The sequence below is a fragment of the Sus scrofa genome, chromosome 14 (assembly GCF_000003025.6).
Source record: "Sus scrofa isolate TJ Tabasco breed Duroc chromosome 14, Sscrofa11.1, whole genome shotgun sequence".
In the NCBI taxonomy this organism is placed as follows: Eukaryota; Metazoa; Chordata; class Mammalia; order Artiodactyla; family Suidae; genus Sus; species Sus scrofa.
The window spans coordinates 59,413,764-59,433,038 of NC_010456.5; the positions used below are offsets into that span (position 1 = coordinate 59,413,764).

At 44.2% G+C, this 19,275-nt stretch overlaps 1 protein-coding gene across 7 annotated transcripts in view; it reads left to right on the plus strand.

The window, feature by feature from the left end:
* Nucleotides 1–19,275, plus strand: part of TTC13 (tetratricopeptide repeat domain 13) — an 82,839-nt gene that overhangs the window by 4,636 nt on the left and 58,928 nt on the right. For all 7 annotated transcript variants that reach the window (XM_001926644.5, XM_005652419.3, XM_001926662.5 and 4 more), the window contains exon 2: nt 18,312–18,406. In XM_001926644.5, the coding sequence (XP_001926679.2) occupies nt 18,312–18,406 (95 nt within the window). The remainder of the gene's footprint in view (nt 1–18,311; nt 18,407–19,275) is intronic.

The window sequence follows — 19,275 nt, forward strand, 5'->3', positions numbered from 1 at the left end:
GGTTCAAACCTGAACCTCTGTAGTGACCCGAGCTGCAGCAGTCGGATCCGTAACCCTGCGTGCCATATCGGGAACTCCCAGTCCCTCAGTTTTATATTTGTAAACACTGGCATTCTTATTTAACCCTCTTGACACTGAAGTATATATTGTTTTTATACCCATTTTATCTCCCCCTCTCTGACAATTAAAGTTGCCAAATCAGACAAGCAAAACAGAGGTAAAGAGAAAGAAAGAACACAGTAGAGAGTAGAGCCAGGATTTGAACTTGGCCTCTTGACCATTTGTGAATTTCTCCTCAGTAATATTTACTTGTTAGTATAGTTTCTTACCAATGTCATTGATAAAAGCCCTATACCCTTAAGCCTTATTTGTTGAAAGTTGCATTCTCAGGTAACTTCTCCCAGAATTTTCTGTTGACCTGTGTGTAATGATGCTCCCTTGAGCCTGATATTTTGAACTGTAGAGCAGGGTGGATCTCTTCAGCTATGGAGCTGTTTGTGTGCCTAGATGCTGCTTGGGGTTCTGGACCCTGGGGTCACAGCACAGCTGGCTGAGTTCCTCAGTAGGGCCTGCGTTCCAGCGGGGGAAGGAATCCATGAGCGACAGGCCTGGTGAAAAGTGCCCAGAAGAACAGAGTGGTGTGGGGTGCTCCCTTGAAAGATGGCTGGGGAAGGCCTCTGCCACGGGGATGTGAGCAGAGACCTGGATGGAGCGAGGACTGGAACCATCTTGATGACATCTTAACTCGACACCCTGATATCCCGGATCTGGTGAAGTAGAGTCTAGTTTAGTCGTAACTTGTCCATTCATTCAAGAATTCAGGTATTCTCCTCGGCTCTTCCTACCAAAACTCAGCTGCAGCTCCAACATGGCATTCATCTGTATGAAATATGTCTTTCTGTGTTCTTTTCTGGCAGCCCAGATGTGTTTCAGTTGTTCAGACATATGCATTTCTAGTACTTGTTTCAAAAATACTTTTGTTTTCCTTTGAAAATCCATGAATAGGAACAGTGAATTTATGTGATGTATTTTTTTTACTGCCTTCTTGAGGGTTTTTTGTCTGTTCCCAAGTGAGGTAGACTAGTACTTGACATTGTGATAGTAGTTTTCAAATAGCCTCCTTCATCTACCTAGTGACATTGGCACAATCCATGCCTAATACCTCAGCCATGGAATTCCCGTTGTGGCTCAGTGGTTAACGAATCCGACTAGGAACCATGAGGTTCTGGGTTTGATCCCTGGCCTCACTCAGTGGGTTAAGGATCTAGCATTGCTGTGAGCTATGGTTTGGGTCGAAGATGAGGCTCGGATCGGGCGTGGCTGTGGCTGTGGTGTAGGCCAGCGGCTACAGCTCCCATTAGACCCCTAGCCTGGGAACCTCCATATGCCATGGGTGCGGCCCTAGAAAAGACAAAAACCCCAAAAAACAAACCAAAAAAAAAAACCTCAGCCAAGTTCAGTGATTAATTTACAACCCTAAGTAATTGTTTGGTGAAATTAATGATCACAGATTTATTTCACTTTCCACTGTTTTTTTGTGGAAAACAGAGCATTAATGTCTACTTGTCCGATTTGGGAACTTAAACTGCCAGAAAAGCAATAGCTGTGAACCTAGTTCTTTGACAAAGTCCATTAGACCTAAAGATGGTCATTGTTTATGGTACCTCCCTCATTTAAATACATGAAATCTTATAGCTCACAACCTTAAGTCACAGCTTCGCCTTAGAGGTGGTAAGGAATCAATAGAGGGAAACTCAAAATAAGAGCGATTTCCTCTTTTGTTCTGGCCATGGGGAAGTTAAGAGCTGAGTTTTGTGCTCAGTCATGGCAACTGCAGTAACCCTTCCTGTTAGTGTGTTTGCTTGATCATTCTTCCCTTGGCCTTGATTTTCTGTGTTCGTTATCGTACATAGTTTTGCGGCAAATCTCTTCTGATATTTTTTAGGGCATCTACAGTAAATTTGCCAGGATCAAGGAGCTATCTCATTTTGAGCTCAGAGATTGAGACGGAGTGATAAAGAGATTGGTGGTGTTATCTCAACGAGCCCAGGCCACTGATCCCAGGGAGGGTGAGCAGCATTTTTCCGCAAGTCCTCTGATTTAGGGGTGGCTTTTTGTAGCCAGAGCCCGGGGAAGCTGACAGCCCATGGTATTTGCAAACTTGTCAGCTTTTTCCTGTAGATCTGTTGTTAAGAATTATATTTACTGGAAGTTCCCATTGTGGCATAGTGGAAATGAATCCGATCTTGCCGTGTTAGTTGCAGACAGGGCTCGGATCCCGCATTGAAGTGGCTGTGATAAAGGCTGGCAGCTACAGCTCCGATTGGACCCCTAGCCTGGGAACTTCCATATGCTGTAGGTACGGCCCTAAAAAGCAAAAAAAAAAAAAAAAAAAAAAAAGAGAGAGAGAATTGCATTTACCATTGACAAGGTCTGTGCTTGGTAGGTAGATGTGTTCAGCTTTTGGTGACAAAGGTTAACTTTTTTTCTTCCTCTGAATAAGGGCAATATGCAGATATAATGAAAGATATGTGGCCAGGATTTTAAAATCTTCCTCTGTGGAGCATGGCTTCAGGAAGTGGCAGAACACAAACTTTTTAAGGAGTTTCTTTTACTGTGTGGAGAGACAGCAGACTTTGCACTCAAAAGATGGTTGGCTGCTGACCAACATTTTTTTTTTTTTTTCCCCACCCATGGCTTATGGAAGTTACCAGACCAGGAATTGAATCTGTGCCATAGCAGGAACCCCAGCCACTGTAGTGACAATTACCAGTTCCTTAACCTGCTGAGCCACCAGGGAGCTTCCTGACCAACCTTTTTTTTTTTTTTTTTTTTTTTTTTAAGGGCTGAACTAACGACACATGGAAGTTCCCAGGCTAGGGGTCATATGGAGCTGTAGCTGCCATCCTGCGCCACAGCCACAGCAATATGGGGTTGGAGTCTCGTCTGCGACCTACACCGCAGTTCACAGTAATACCAGATCCTTAATCCACTGAGTAAGGCCCGGGATCAAACCCGAATCCTCGTGGATACTAGTTGGGTCCATTACTGCTGAGCCATGATGGGAACTCCCCGACCAACTTTTAAAGCTTCCTCTTTTCACAGTGTTTTAAAGAGGTCATCTTATCTTTTTGTTTGGGCTTGTTCTCTTGTAGATAGAATAAGTACAAAATCTATTATAATAGCAGAATTTCAGCACTGTTCACTTTGGGTTAATGCTTTCTAACATTTTCCTTCTGTTATTTTTAACTTTCATTGAAATGTGGTATATATGCAGAAAAATGTGTGTATCGAAAGTGTAAAGTTCCATGCATTCTCACAACTCTGGGTGACTTGTGTAACCAGAAAAAGAACCTTGAATCAATAACTGATATCTGTTTTGTTTTTTTGGTTTTTTTCTTTTTAGGGGCACACCTGTGGCATATGGAAGTTCCTGGGCCAGGGGTGGAGTCCAAACTGCAGCTTCCGGCCTATACCACAGCCACAGCAACTTGGGGTCTAAGCCGCATCTGTGACCTATACCACCGTTTGCAGCAATGCCAGATGCTTAACCCACCAAGCGAGGCATCTTCATGGATACTAGTTGGATTCATTACCGCTGAGCCACAAGGGGAATTCCATGAATTCTCACAACCCGGGTAACTCATGTAATCAGAAGAATCCTGAATCAATAACTGATACCTTGTTTTAAGCATGCTAATAAAGTCTTATTCCTTGTCGCCTTTGTTTCGTTGGAAAATATTTGCTGTGGCCTTATTTCTGACTCAGGAACCTGCACCGGGCAGTGGCCAGCCTCTGCTTGGATGCTGGTGTTCTTCACAGAGACAGCGGGGGTCCTGCTCAGGAGGTCTGTCCTCCACACGGCACCTCTTCTGCAGAAAAGACCAGTTGCCTTCCCTTGTGACTTTCTCCCATGTTTGAGGTATTGAAAGTGACACTGTGTTCCCTTGTCACTGATGGTCTCACATCACCTCCTAGATCTGCTCCAGCAGCCTTCACAGTAGAGCTGGTGTATCTGCCAGTGTGTGTGGGCTTATGAGAAAGGGAGGCTTCGCTCTTAAAGTACGAGCCACTTTGAGCATCGGATGCATTTTCAGTCCCATTCGTAACCCAAGCTAAGGGAATAGCCTTCGTGGTGAGGCCCGCTGCCAGTTCGGTGGCTGCAGCACTGCCAGCCTGGTCTGTTCTTGCATTGGTACCACATAATTTGCTTCCGTGCCTCTTTTTCCAGTCTATGCAGCTGACGAACCCTTTTTCTTTTGTTTTTATACAGTCTTTGCATGTGTGAATACTTCAATGTGGATTAATACAGCTTCAATCAGATTAATGTTTTGTTAAAAAACTGTTCTGCCCCTTTAAGATGCCTTCTGCAGGTCCTTGTTCTAGAGAATTAATTATATGTTGACTTCATAATTCTCAGTGAGCAACCTCCATTTTTGAGTTGTTTTATGATAACTTAGACATTTCATACTGATGAATAATATTTATTAGAATAAAAGAAGCATATAAATTCTTCAGAGGGAAATTTTCCTGTTATTATTTTTTTTAAAAAGTACCGTTGTGGCTCAGTGGTAACGAACCCGACTAGTATCTGTGAGGATTCGGGTTTCATCCCTGGCCTCGATCAGTGGGTTAAGGATTCGGTGTTGTCATGAACTGTGGTGTAAGTCACAGACGCAGCTCGGATCCAGTGTGGCTGTGGCTGTGGCATAGGCTGGCAGCTGCAGCTCTGATTTGACCCCTAGCCTGAGAACTTCCATATGCTGCAGGCGTGGCCCTAAAAAAAAAAAAAAATGCCTCTTGGGATCATCAAGTAGTGTAATCTACAGTGTCCTTGCTACCCAACCGAACTTGAGTCTGCCCATCTGCAGCACGTTAAAAGCCAATCTGGGGAGTTCCCGTCGTGGCGCAGTGGTTAACGAATCCGACTAGGAACCATGAGGTTGCGGGTTCGGTCCCTGCCCTTGCTCAGTGGGTTAACGATCCAGTGTTGCCGTGAGCTGTGGTGTAGGTTGCAGATGCGGCTCGGATCCCGCATTGCTGTGGCTCTGGCGTAGGCCGGTGGCTACAGCTCCGATTCAACCCCTAGCCTAGGAACTTCCATATGCCGCGGGAGCGGCCCAAAGAAATAGCAAAAAGACAAAAAAAAAAAAAGCCAATCTGCTGACGCTGGGTTGTGGTGAAGGAAGGTGCAGTGTTTATTTGTAGAACCAGCAGCTCATGCTCAAAAAACCTGAACTCTCCAGTGGCTTTCAGGGAAAGGTTTTAAAGGCAACATCTGGGGTGAGGGTTGCAGCCTGTGGGCTTTCTTCCAGTTGGTTGGTGGTGAGGTGACAAGGTGACATCTCGGGAATCTTAATTGTCAGCCTTCTGGTTCCAACTGGTCTAGGGTCCCTGTGCTTAGGTAGTCCCCATCCTCCACCGTGGGGATCTCAGCTCCTGTAAAACAACTCAGAAATTGTTAGGTATAATCCCTTGAGGGGGAACTAGGACTCCATTTCATCATTTTTGTTAAAGCTGTCAGTGCTTTTCTTGCTTGACTGCGTTGTCCTTTTTTTCCCTGCATCCCTCATTTCCCCAATTAGTAACTGCCTGAGTCTGCTTTTTGGAACCCCCCCAGAGGCCTGGGAGACTGAGGCATTTTTCTACAGGCAAGAACTAGGGGACAGGGGTTGAGGGGCTTTACTACTGGGAGGGTCCAGCGAGGTCTTGCTTGGTTTCAGCTCCTTCTCTGATGTGTCTCAGTTCTGAGGGGAGTGGGGCAGGACCAGAAGGAAAATGAAGTTCTGGTGAGAAAGGTTAATCATAAACTTGGCAGGGAGCTTGGTTTTCAGGGAACTCCTAAACATCCTTAACAGTGGTTGTCTTACAAAGCTAAAGCACTGCAGAGGTGTGTAGCACTTGCTTGGCCTTCAGGTGGTTCCACAGCCACAAGAACACTATCTGCTCTTCTCAGGTTACCTGCCCCTGGGACTAGAATTGTCAATAACTGTCTGGCACCCGACTTCCAAGTTCCAGCCCAGGCATCCTTGTTTTCAGTGAACTGGGCCCACCCAGAGAGGCGGGCAAGTCAGAGCACAGCCCAGCAGCTGTGAATAGTCCCTGCAAAACGTTTACCTTCAGGGAGTCGCCATGGGTTTGCTCTTTGTGGGTTTCTGTCAGTTCTCACTTGCAGGACAGGAATGTGTGGCAAACGCATGCCCCTTCCAGGGACACCTCTCCTCCCCAGGGGGTAACGCTCTCTTATTTGACTGGGAAAGGAGCAGTCAGGAGAGAATGTCTGTGCTCTCCCAGCATCTCAGCTGTCAGGCCGCTGATAGCTTTAGCCTGTGGTCATGTGCCATGGCAGCCTCATGGCTTTTGCCTGGAGCAGCTCTGCCCTTGTGCCTAGAGTCATTGGTCTCGCCCCATCAGTTTACAGACAGCTGTAATAGCTCCTATTTGGAAAGACAAACAACAGAGTCATGACCACTGAGCCCTACTGAAACTGCACAACTCAGATTGGGATCTGAACCCATGTTTTTTTGTTTTTTTCTTTTTTCTTTTTAGGGCCAACCCTGCGGCATGTGGAAGTTCTCAGGCCTACACCACAGCCACAGCAATGCAGGATCTGAGCCACATCCAGGGCCTATGCCACAGCTTGTGACAACGCCAGATTCTTAATCCACTGACTGAGGCCGGGGATTGGACGCACATCCTCATGGTTCTTAACCTGCTGAGCCACAACAAGAACGCCTGAACCCAGTTTTTTAATTAAAACCACTCACCTAGTCTCAGGAATTACTGAAGTTCAGGTTCTCGGTGTCTCAGAGCAGAAGGAGTTCAGTGAGAGCTAAAGTGATAGGTAAGAAGTAGATTTATTGAGAGAGAGTGTGTGGGCGTCTCAGAAGGCTAGAAGCCCCGAAATATGAGGGTGGCAGGTATTTATGGACTGGGCAATTTCACAGGCTACTGAGCAGGAGGATTATTCCAACCATTTCAGGAAAGGGCAGGGGTTTCCAGGAACTGGGCCCGTCTACTTTTTTGCCCTGTAGTGGTCACCTCAGAGCTGTCCTGGCACCTGTGGGCCTGTCATTTAGATGCTAATGTATTACAATGAGTGCATAATGAGGCTCGAGGTCTGCTGGAAGCTGAATTTTCTACCATCTTGGCCCTAGTTGGTTCTAACCAGTTTTTGTTATGTCTTCAAGGGTTCTGTCATTCTTTTAAAGGTTTTGCCCTGCTCTTTTCCCTTTTGTTTCACTCCAGCCACCACCTCACGTCTCTGCTTCCTTTTACAGCAGAATTCCTCAAAGGTGATGTCTATATGCATTGTCCCCATGCCTCCAGTTCTGTCTCAAACCTCCTCAGCTCCTGTTTCTCCACCAGAGGTGCTCTTCTAAGTCAGCTGTAAGATTTAGGAGGAGAGGAGAGAAGCTGGATGGCGTTGCTGTAGTAAATTGTTTATTACCAGGACCCTGTGTAGGCAGAATGGGTGGTGACTAACATACCGTGTACCTCTATTGACGTGGTGGCTGCGAGCACTGCTCTGGTGCGGCTGCTCCACTGCTCCTTTGTTTTGTGATCTTAAACATGTCCATCTGTTGCAGGAAGGGTCCCCTGGAAGTGGCTGAGCGTGGGCTCTTGTCTAACCCTGGAAGTGAACTGAGGAGACACACGTGCTGACAAAGCAGAAGACTTTATGGGAAGGCGGCCTGGGCGGAGAGCAGCAGGGGGAGGGAACCAGGAGACCTGCTCGGCACGTGCCCCTGCAGCCTCAGGTTTTATGGGAATGGGGTTCGTTTCTGGATTGTCTCTGGCCCGTCATCTTGCTCGGCCCATACTTGGTCTGGCCCAGGGTCCTTCTTGGTGGCCTGTGTATCTCTCAGCCAAGGATCCTGGGAGGTTGGTGGTCTCCTCCCTCTTACTGTCCCCTCCCAAATCCTCCAGTTTAGTCTTCAGGGCAGCACTCCTTTCCTTATCAGGGCCTCCGGTTGTGAGACAAGTCGTGAAAGTGACGACTACCGTGCCTGGCCAAGGTGGGTGGTTTCAGTCTCGAACACATCAGCACTGAGCATCAGTCCCACATGCACCGTGAGCCCAGGGAATGTTCTGCCCACCTCAGAGGATGGAGGACCAAAAGAAATAATGTCTGTGAAAGCATTTTAAGAGCTGTAAAGTGGGAGTTCCCTTCATGGCTTAGCGGTTAACGAACCAGACTGGGATCCATGAGGGTGCAGTTTCGATCAGTGGTTTAAGGTTCCACCGTTGCCGTGAGCTGTGGTGTAGGTCGCAGATGCAGCTTGGATCCCACATTGTTGTGGCTGTAGTGTAAGGCCAGCAGCTGTAGCTTCAATTCAACCCCTAGCCTGGAAACTTCCATATCCCTAAAAAGAAGAAGAAGAAAAAAAAAAAAAAAGCTGTAATATGAGGACTAAAATGAACTTAAGTAGGAAAAAGAAATTAACAACAACAGAACCCCAGCAAACTTAAGCCTAGATGCCTAGATGCACAAACTAACATTTAACAGTCATTCTATTCCTCATGAAACCAAGCAGGACACTGTGGGGCTCTGGGGTATGGAAGCCTTTCTGTGTCCCCCATTTATTTTTCGCAGGGAATAGGCTTCAGCCTCCACAGTCTTCCCCGGGTTCCAAAGGGCAGGTTCAAACAGTTACTCATCAGGGAAGGAGAAGATGCAGAGACCAGGGTGGAGCAGAAACAAGGGTGCAGCCTTGGGGCAGCGCCCTGGGTCCTTCTCCAGGGAAACACATATCTTGAGCTCTTCTGTAGAACTAAACCCCCACCAAATGGAAAATGTTAACTACTTGATGAAGCCTTCTTCATTCCAGAGAGCAGGTCACAGTTTGATAACCCGAGAACCACAGAAGTTCATCCAGAGACCCCCTGGGGCCAGATTAAAGAAACACAGGCCCTGCACACACCCTGATCCTTATCAGCAACCCCACCTTTGAACCATAGCTATAAAACTCCTCACCAAATCCTCCCAGGTGGGACACACAGGTTGTGTAGACATGAGCTCACTGTGGCCCCTTTGCCTGTCAAAGCAATAAAGCTATTCTTTTCTCCTTCACCAAAAACTCTGTTGCTGAGATTAACTTGGCATTAGTGCACAGAGGTCACTCACAGTTGCCCTGTGAGGATGTGTGGTGGTAGTTAGTCCTATTTTACAAATGAGGAAACTGAGGCTAAGAGAAATTAAAGGACTTGCCCTAAGTCCAACAGCCAGTTAGGCATCTGATCTGAGTCTGCCTCCACAGCCTGTGCTCTCAACTGTTCTGCTGCCTTACCTCCAAACCAATTAATTATATTTGAAGTCAGAGAAAGGGTAGATTTCAGTAGAAGAGCTGGTTCTTTGAAAATACAGGTAGGAATTCCTGTTGTGACTCAGTGGTAACGAACCCAACTAGTATCCAAGAGGACTCGGGTTTGATCCCTTGCCTTGCTCAGTGGGTTAAGAATCCAGCGTTGCTGTGAGCTGTGGTGTAGGTCGAAGATGTGGCTCTGATTTTGACCACTAGCCTGGGAACTTCCATGTGCTGTGAGTGTGGCCCTAAAAAGCAAAAAAAAAAAAAAAAAAGGAAGAAAATACAGGTAAAGTTTAGACAATTATCTAGCAAGTCTAATCAAGAAAATGAGAAGAGGTAAATACAGCTGACCCTTGAACAACATGGGTTTGGGTGGCTTGGGTCCACTTAAGTGTAGATTTTTTTCAGTAGTAAATACTGCAGTACTATAGTTGGTTGAGTGTACAGTTGTGGAACCATGGGTTCACATGGTTAACTGTATATAAAATGCAGATTTTCAGCTGCACGGAGGGTTGGCATTCCTCACCCCTAAGTTGTTGGAGGGTCTCAGGAGTCATTATAACTCTGTCGCTTATGACAAAGAGGTGGAACGATTCAAAGAAATGGATAGCTCTTTAGAAAAAGGTAAATGACCAATATGATTGCCCGTCTCTTCTTAAATACCGTGTCCTGAGCAGGGTCAGCTCTTTTCCTCTTTACCTTTAAGCTTCCTAAGCTTTCTTAGAGATCCTGCCTACATTCCCTGCTTAATCATCTGCCATAAGTTAATGATTATCACACTCATGTCTGTAGCTCTTAATCTTTATCTGGGATTTCCTAACTACATGCAAGACAGCTCCTGGTTCAGCATCTTGGGAGCACTTGACTTAAACCCAAAGTTAGTGCTTTACTTCCCTCCCTCCTCTTGAATTCCCCACCTCAGCTACTGGTACCGCTCCTTTTCTAGCTGCACAAACTGGAAACAGCCTCTTTCCTCTTCCCGTGCCCAGTTTTTCTCCAGGCCCCATCCTTTTAACTCCATATCTCTTTAGAGAATCGCTATCACCTCCCCTCCATTTCAAGCCAGTGGCCAAGCCTGTGTTACGACTGTCCCGTTTTTCTGGCCACAGCCTCTGCTTGGCCCCAGACCCCCATCTCCTGTCCTCTCCTCACACCTTTGTCAGTGATCTTTCTTCCTGCTTAAGATTTCCCTGACTTTTTTTTTTTTTTTTTTTTGCAGCATATGGAGGTTTCCAGGCTAGGAGTCAAATCAGAGCTACAACTGCCGGCCTACACCACAGCTACGGCAATACAGGATCTTATCAGAGTCTGTGACCTACACCACAGCTCACAGCAACGCCATATCCTTAACCCACTGAGTGAGGCCTGGGATCAAACCCGAAACCTCATGGTTCCTAGTCGGATTTGTTTCCGCTGAGCCACAATGGGAATGCCTTTCCTTGGCATCTTAAAAAAGAAAGGGACTAAGTGAATTGGATATCAAACTTGAGAAACTGGATGAGGAAATAAGGGAAATTGGAAAGACTGAATAGAACAAAGCCAGAATAAGTGAGTTAGAGTGACAGTAGCATTGATCAATAGTTAGAAGAGCTGGTTCTTTAAAAAGAATACAATAGATCAATAAGGCTAATATATAAATAGGGGAGCAGATGCACATGTGCCTACAAAGGGGGGATGTGTGCACAGATGCAGAATTAAGAGACAACTGTGTAGAAATCTTTGCTAATAAAGTTAAAACTCTAAAACAATAAAAAATATCTAGGAAGATGATGTAGAAGAAAAAGTTGAAAATCTGTGATGTGTTTTGAGAATATTTCTGCAGTAATCACCATTAAATTACTTGTATGACCTAAACAAGGAAGAAAACAGACTTTACCTAGTTCTGTGGAAATCTATACCATTTACTTATTGTTATTTTTTATGGCCACACTTGCAGCATATGAAAGTGTCACAGTTGCAGCAATGCCGGATCCTTTAACCCACTGTGCCTGGTTAGGGAATGAACCTGTCTCTCTGCAGTGACCCAAGCCGCTGCAATTGGATTCTTAACCCACTATGCCACAAGGGGAACCCCTATACCATTTAAATACAGCTGACTGGGATGTTATTATAAAAATAGTTGAAGCCATAGTGAGTTAAATATTTTTAAAGAACAAGTTTAGGAGTTCCTGTCGTGGTGCAGTAGTGGTAATGAATCCGACTAGAAACCATGAGGTTGCCGGTTCAATCCCTGGCCTTGCTCAGTGGGTTAAGGATCCAGCATTGCCGTGAGCTGTGGTGTAGGTTGCAGATGCGGCTCGGATCCCGCATTTCTGTGGCTCTGGTGTAGGCTGGTGGCAACAGCTCTGATTGGACCCCTAGCCTGGGAACCTCCATATGCCGCAGGAGCGGCCCAAGAAATGGCAAAAAGACAAAAAACAAAAAACAACAAAAAAAATAAAAATAACAAGTTTAACCTGTTCCAGGCAACTCTACTTACAACTAGAACAAACTTTCTTTTTTAAAAAAATGATTTTTATGTTTTCCATTATAGCTGGTTTACAGTGTTCTGTCAATTTTCTACTGTACAGCAAGGTGACCCAGTCACACATACATGTATACATTCTTTTTTCTCACATTATCATGCTCCATCATAAGTGATTAGATAAATTTCCCAGTGCTACACAGCAGGATCTCATTGCTTATCCATTCCAAAAGCAATAGTTTGCATCTATTAACCCCAAATTCCCAGTCCATTCCCCTCCCTCCCCTCCCTCTTGGCAACCACAAGTCTGTAGAACAAAACTGTCTTTCTATCACAGACCTTACCAGACCAGCGAAAACATGGATGCCAGAATCTGATACAGTTGCGGGGGAGGGGAGAAAGCTATTAACATTGTTATAAAAATCCTAAGTAAAATATTAGTAAAGGGAAGCCAGCAAGCAGTTAGAAGAATAATCTGCCTTGATCAATTATTTTATTCTATAAGTAAAAAAAGGTTTAACTTTTAAAAAAATTGAATTAATCACTTTAATAGATCAAAGGAGAAAAATCATATGATTATCAAAAAGAAATATCCACATCACTTGATAAAGTTCAGCCAGCTTTCCTGATTTTTGGTAAAGCAAAAGATTGGAGAATTCTTCCCTTATGTGGTAAAATGCATCAATCTCAAAATAGCCGCATAGAGCAGCTTCCCACTGGATGTTTAGAAGTGTTAATTAAAAAGTATTATTGTCAAAAGTTGAAGAAATTCTGGGTCAGCAAATGAAGTGTTGACAAAAATAAGGAGTAGAGTTCCCAGCTATATTGCAGTGGGTTAATGATCCAGCTAGTTTCTGATAGTGCTGGTTCAATCCCTGGCCCATGAACTTCCATATGCTGTATGTATGGCAAAAAGAAAAGAAAAATAAGCAGGAGTGCCTTTTTTTTTTTTTTTTTTTTTTTTTAATTTTAAAGCTTCACCCACCACTTGTGGAAGTTCACAGGCCAGGGATCGACTCTGAGCTGCAGCTGCAACCGATGACCTGCCGGAGCTTTAACCCACTGCTCCGTGTCATGGATCAAACCTGCACTTCTGCAGACACCCATGCCATTTCAGTTGAGTCTTCACTCACTGAACCACAGTGGGAACTCCAGGAGTGCCTTTTATTTTGGGGAGGTTTTATATAGTATAATAAAATGCTAAGTAAATATTAAAAAGATCTTGCAGATCCTGCTGTGGTGCAGTGGGTTAGTAATCCAGCTTGTCTCTGTGGAGGTGCCCAGCACAGCAGGTTAAGGATCCAGCATTGCTGCAGCTGTGCATTAGCTCAGCTCCAGCTCTGGCCCGTATACCCCTGAAGCAGCCAGAAAAAAAAAAAAAAAAAAAAGACCTTGATATAATTACATATAGATGATATAATTATCCACAGTGTAAATGGAGACATTAATAGGCCTGTTAAGAGATCAGTAATGTGGGGAGATGAAATATTCAGCTTTAGCCAGCTAAGGAGACAAAAGATTGACAGTATGTTATATTTGTGCCTGAACCACTCTCCCAGTCCTGCCAGCCTCCCGTGGACCTTTGCCTGTTAAGTCGTTAACTTTGCTCAGATTTGCCTTCACTCTTTTTTGTGGCAGACAGTCCACCAACATGTGGATAAAAATTACCAGACCCTTATCCTCCACCTGTCTCACTGCAACTGTTAGAAAGTTCTCGAGCCCCCTCTTCCCATTCAGCAACCTGTCTACTCCCTCCTGTCCTGTATTAGTAAAGTTACTTGGCCTGTTCCTTGCCCTGCCCCTACAGGGAAATTATATGCTTCAACCAACCAGCAAGTGTGTTGTAAGACCTCTCTTCTCTCCTTTGTCCCTGGACTACAAAAACATATATGACCAAGTGCTTGGGGTCAGCTCTCCCTGATCATCAGGAAGTTGTCCTGCTGGGCTAGCGTATTTCTTTCTTTTTTCTTTTTAGGGCTGCACTGGCAGCATATGGAAGTTCCCAGGCTAGGGGTCAAATCAGAGCTGCAGCTGCTGGCCTACACTGCAGCCACAGCAACCTGGGATTCAAGCCACATCTGTGACCTACACCACAGCTCATGGCAATGCTGGATCCTTACTTAACCCACTGAGCAAGGCCTGGGATTGAACTAGCATCCTCATGGACGCTAGCCGGATTCATTTGTGCTGAGCTGCGATCGGAACTCCCAATTTTTATTTTTTTGTCTGTACCCACGGCTTGTAGAAGTTCCCAGGCCAGGGATCAAACCCATGCCACAGCAGTGACTACACCTAATTCTTAACCACTAGGTCCAGGGAACTTCATCAACCAGTTTTTTTTTTTTTTTTTTTTTTAAGATCACAAGCTCGAATGTGTAAATCTTACACAAAAATTATAAAATTCCATGTAGGTTAATAAAAGACTTGAATAAAAATAAAATTTTGTAAAGTCGAGTATTCCTCCCCAGATTAATCTACAATTTTAATGCAATTCTAATAAAAATCATATGGCATTTTTTTGGTTTTGGAACCTTAACAAAATGACTGAAGTTTATCTGAAGGAAGAACATTTTCCACATAGCCACAACATTTTTGGAAGAAAAAAATGAGGCTTTGCTTTTATACTAAAATATATGTATTTATTATAAGGTTAGAGTAATTAAAACTATGTAATACTGCAGTCAGAATAAACAGATCATTAAATGGGTTAGAAAGCCTACAAGAAACAAAATGCATGTTTACTGTAGAAAATGGAAATTTTATTCTTAAAATATTAAATTAAAAATGATATATAATCTCCCCAAGTTTCATGTGGAAGAAAATTTAATCATGTGGATATTTAATTGTATGGGTACGTGTTTATATTATGAAGTTAAAAGGGCAGGTTATAAAACAATGTAGCTCATTCAGTTCTCACAACCTAATGACAATAATAGTAGCCCGCGTTCTTTGAGCTCCATTATGTCAGAAACTACCGCATGCTTTACTTAAATTTCCTCATTTAAATCTCACAACCTCCCCTGTGATATAGGTAATTTGTTACTGACCCTGTTTTAGACGAGAAGAAATTGAAGATTGAAGAGGTGGAGACAGTGGCCAAGAGCTAGTTAGTAGTGGCAGAGAACAGGAATTCAAACCCAGCTATCTGATTTCAGACAGTTTAATTACATACACCAACAATTCATGGTGCTTCTCGGCACGTGGTGATATTCTGTGTGACTTTTATTCATGTTTTGTGATTTTTCTGCATTTTACTACAATGAACATGACTAACTATAATTTTTTTAGAAATAAATGTCCACATAGAGATTGGGCAGTCATCTGTCAGAGCTACTGCAGAAGGTAGATGTAAATCATCTCAAAGATTCCTTTTAAAAAAAGAAAGTCTAGGAGTTCCCGTCGTGGCTCAGTGGTTAACGAATCCAACCAGGAACCATGAGGTTGCGGGTTCGATCCCTGGCCTCACTCAGTGGGTTAAAGATCCAGCATTGCCGAGATCTGTGGTGTAGGTTGCACACGCGGCTCGGATTCCGCGCTGCTGTGGGTCTGGCTACAGCTCCTATTTGACCCCTAGCCTGGGAACTTGCATATGCTGAGGGTGTGGCCCTAAAAAGACAAAAAGAAAAAGTCTAGAAATAGATTCCAGTGACTATAATGTGTTATAAAGGTGGCATTCAAACTTTATAATTTCTTAAGTGGTGCTGGATCTCTGGGTAACCATTTGGAGAGGAGATAATCAGAACTTCTCCATATCTTAGACCTAAATAGATCAGATGACTTACAAAATAGCACAGGATACAAGCGATTTACGGAAGAGGTACACATGGCCAGTAAATCAAAGGTTTACTAGAACTATTTTCAGGTTGGGAAAGATAAAAGGAATGGCAGTATTCTGAGTAGAGGGAAATAGACGGAGGGAAATGGAGCCGTATTATGTATTGGGAGGGAAATGGAGCCGTATACATCTGGAAACTCTTAAAAGTGTTTACACCCTTTGCCTCAGAAATGATATACGTTATGTGTTAATTGCCCAGTTGGGTACATTTGTGAAAAAATATAGACCAGGTATACTCACTGAAACTGTTTATAGAGAAGAGAAAGGACATGCTAATTATCCAGTGGTAGGGGTCTGGTTAAGTTCCGGGGGATGGAATGCTGTAGAGCCCACTAGAACTATATAGATGTTTATGTATTGAAACTGGGAAGAATTCCACCAAGTAGAGGGATTGTTAGAATATGGCCATGTCTGTGCAATGCTTAGCACAGGGCTCTGCATGTGGTCAGTTCTCAAATGGTACCTTTTTTTTTTTTAAAGGTAGAAGAAACAGGTTATAAATTAATATATTTCCAGCTGCCTATCAGCAAGGACCACTGGCTCTTCATTCTTGTCCGACTAAAGCCCTTCTTTGGGTCCTTGACTTTCCCCAGTATGACCACTCATCTTTCAAAGGCATGCTTTTTATTCGCCAGCACCAACTCGCTCCCCTAGCCAGGGTTGTCTGCTCATTGGCCCCTTGGCATTCGCTTGCCTTTGTGTTTCTGCACACCACACATTCTGCCTCGAATGCCCATTCCCCTTGTGTCCTGTGTACTCATCAGATCCTGCCCATCCTTTCAGCCCCACTGTGCCCCATCGGGCCCCCATCATTATTCCCACCTGGGCTCTTTGATCCATCAGGGCTAGCTTTCTGCCATGAGGACACACACGCCAGAATTCAGCCAAATTGGTTCTCATGGTTCCTTGAACATAATTTGTTGCTCTTTAATGACTGCTGAATTCAAGCCTATATCAAAAAATAATTTGAGGCAAAACTCACATAACATAAAATTAGCCATTTTCAAGTGAACCGTTCAGTCGCATTTAGTACATTCACTAAGTAGCTCAGTTACCCCAAGCATTTCCCTCCCTCCAAAGTCAGTTCCCTTGCCTAGTATGAAGTTTATCCCTATTCCTGCCCTCATCCACCAAGGTACATTCTATCTCTGTGAATTTACTTATTCTGTGTATTTCATATAAATAGAATCACACAATATGTGGCCTTTTGTGTCTAGTTTTTTTCACTTAGTTTTTGTTTTGGAAGTTCTTCCATGTTGTAGTATGTATTAGTACTTCATTCGTTTTAAAGGCTGAATAATATTCCACTGCATGTATATACCACAATTTGCTTATCCATTACCTGCTGATGGACATTTAGGCTATTTCCACCTTTTGATTATTGTAAATAGTGCTGCTTTGAACATGTGTGTGTATGTACTTGTTTGGGTCCCCTTTATCCATTCTTTGGGGCTACAGACCTAGGAGTGGAATAGTGGGACCATGTGGTCATTCTGCATTTTAACTTTTTTGTTTTTGAGGAAACAACCAGTTGTTTCCTATAGTGGCCACACCATTTTACCTCCCCATCAGCAATGCACGAGGGTTAAATTTCTCTATATCCTTGTCAACATTTGTGATTTCCCGTTAGAAAAAAATTGTAGCCATCCTAATGGGTGTGAAGTGGTACCTCACTGTGGTTTGAGTTGCATTCCCTAATTAATAATGACGTAGAGCCTCTTTTCATGTACTCACTAGCTGTTTGTAGATCTTCTTTGGAGTGTTGCCAATTCAAGTCCTTTGCCTGCTTTATTTATTTTTGTCCTTTTTTTTAGGGCTGCACCCACAGCAAGTGGAAGTTCCCAGGCTAGGGGTTGAATCGGAATTGTAGCTTCCAGCCTATGCCACAGCAGTGTGGGATCCGAGCCAGGACTGTGACCTACACCAGAGCTCATGGCAGTGCCAGATCCTTAACCTACTGAGCGAGGCCAGGGATCGAACTGTGTCCTCATGGATCTTAGTCAGGTTTGTTACCACTGAGCCATGATGGGAACTCCCTTTGCCTGCTTTTAAATTGGGTTGTCTGAAGTTCCCATTGTGGCTCACTAGGTTAAGAACCCAGCTAGTATCCATAAGGACACAGGTTTAATCCCTGGCCTTGCTCAGTGGGTTAAGGATCCGGTGTTGCTGTGAGCTGTGGTGTAGGTCGAAGACCTGGCTTGGGTCTGGTGTGGCTGTGGTGTAGGCCTGCAGCTGCGGCTCTGATTTGAGCCCTAGCCTGGGAATTTCCATATGCCAAAGGTGCAGCCCTAAAAAGACAAAATAAATAAATTGGGTTGTCTTTTTCCTGTTGAATTGTAAGAGTTTTTATACCTTCTGGACGCTATACCCTTACTGCATGTCTTTTAATAGTCGGTCTTCCTGGCTTCACTTTGCTGCCCTCTTCGTGATTTTTTTTAACCTCTGGTAAATGCCACCAAATAGGAGGTGTCTGATGAAAGAGTCTTTAACAACTGACTCTTCATGTTGTGAGGACAATCACTGATGGGTGTGCAAGACACTTGGAAGCTCTAAACATCATACAATTGGAAGACAGGGTGCCCCTTTTAGTGTTTTTTACACTTTATTTTGGTTTCATGGATTCTTAACATTCCAATTCACAGTTAAGCAACGATGAGCCATAAATCTAAGGTGAGGAGAATAACAAGGACTGTTTGCTTTTCAGAGTCATCTTTTTTGAACTTCCATGACTCCGACTGCGAACCCAAAGGATCACCACCCTGCGACTCACTGCTTTCCCTCAACACTGAGAAGATTCTGGTATGCATCTCCCAGCCGGGCTTTTTTTTTGTGGCCCAAAACACGGTGATACTAGTTCCAGAAGGCGAAGTTCTTGCACTAGGAGTTGAGTCCAGTTGGTTCTACATAAAGATAAAGATTGGTCATCTGGTATTTTGTCCCATTGATCTGCTGTCCCATTGATCTTATGAATTAGACGGTTGGTCATTCTGGACTTAGCACTTCTCACTTTTAAGTTCCACGGAATAAAGGAGATCATGGTTAACGCTTGTTTCTAGGAGCCTTATGGATTGGAGCAAAGAGTATAATCTTATTTTTCTAGCCTTTGCCTGCATGAGTACCCCTTATACCTATGTTTTTTTTGTTTTGTTTTGTTTTGTTTTTTTTTTGTCTTTTTAGGGCTGCCCCCACGGCATATGGAGGTTCTCAGGCTAGGGGTCTAATCAGAGCTGTAGCCGCCAGCCTACACCACAGCCACAGCAACACCAGATCCGAGCTGAGTCTGCAACCTACACCACAACTCATAGCAACTCTGGATCCTTAACCCACTGAGCGAGGCCAGGGAGTGAACCTGCATCCTCATGGATGCTAGTCAGGTTTGTTTTCACTGAGCCACGATGGGAACTCTTACATCTATGTTTTTGATCAGTACTCACTCATCTGTGCAGGAGATGTCTCCACTCCAGGGCTGAGGACCTGGCACTGTGCCACCTCGGTGCCTGCCTATCCCTGTTAGCATGTGTAGTCTCCTGGCACAACTGTCTCGAAGTGCAAGGGTCTTTTTGTTCACACTTAATTCCGTGAGATTGAGTTATACTTTCAGTGGCCGAGGTTAACATATTTTTTCTCCAGGTCTTTTCCTTCAACATCTGCGTAAATTTGTTTGCTTC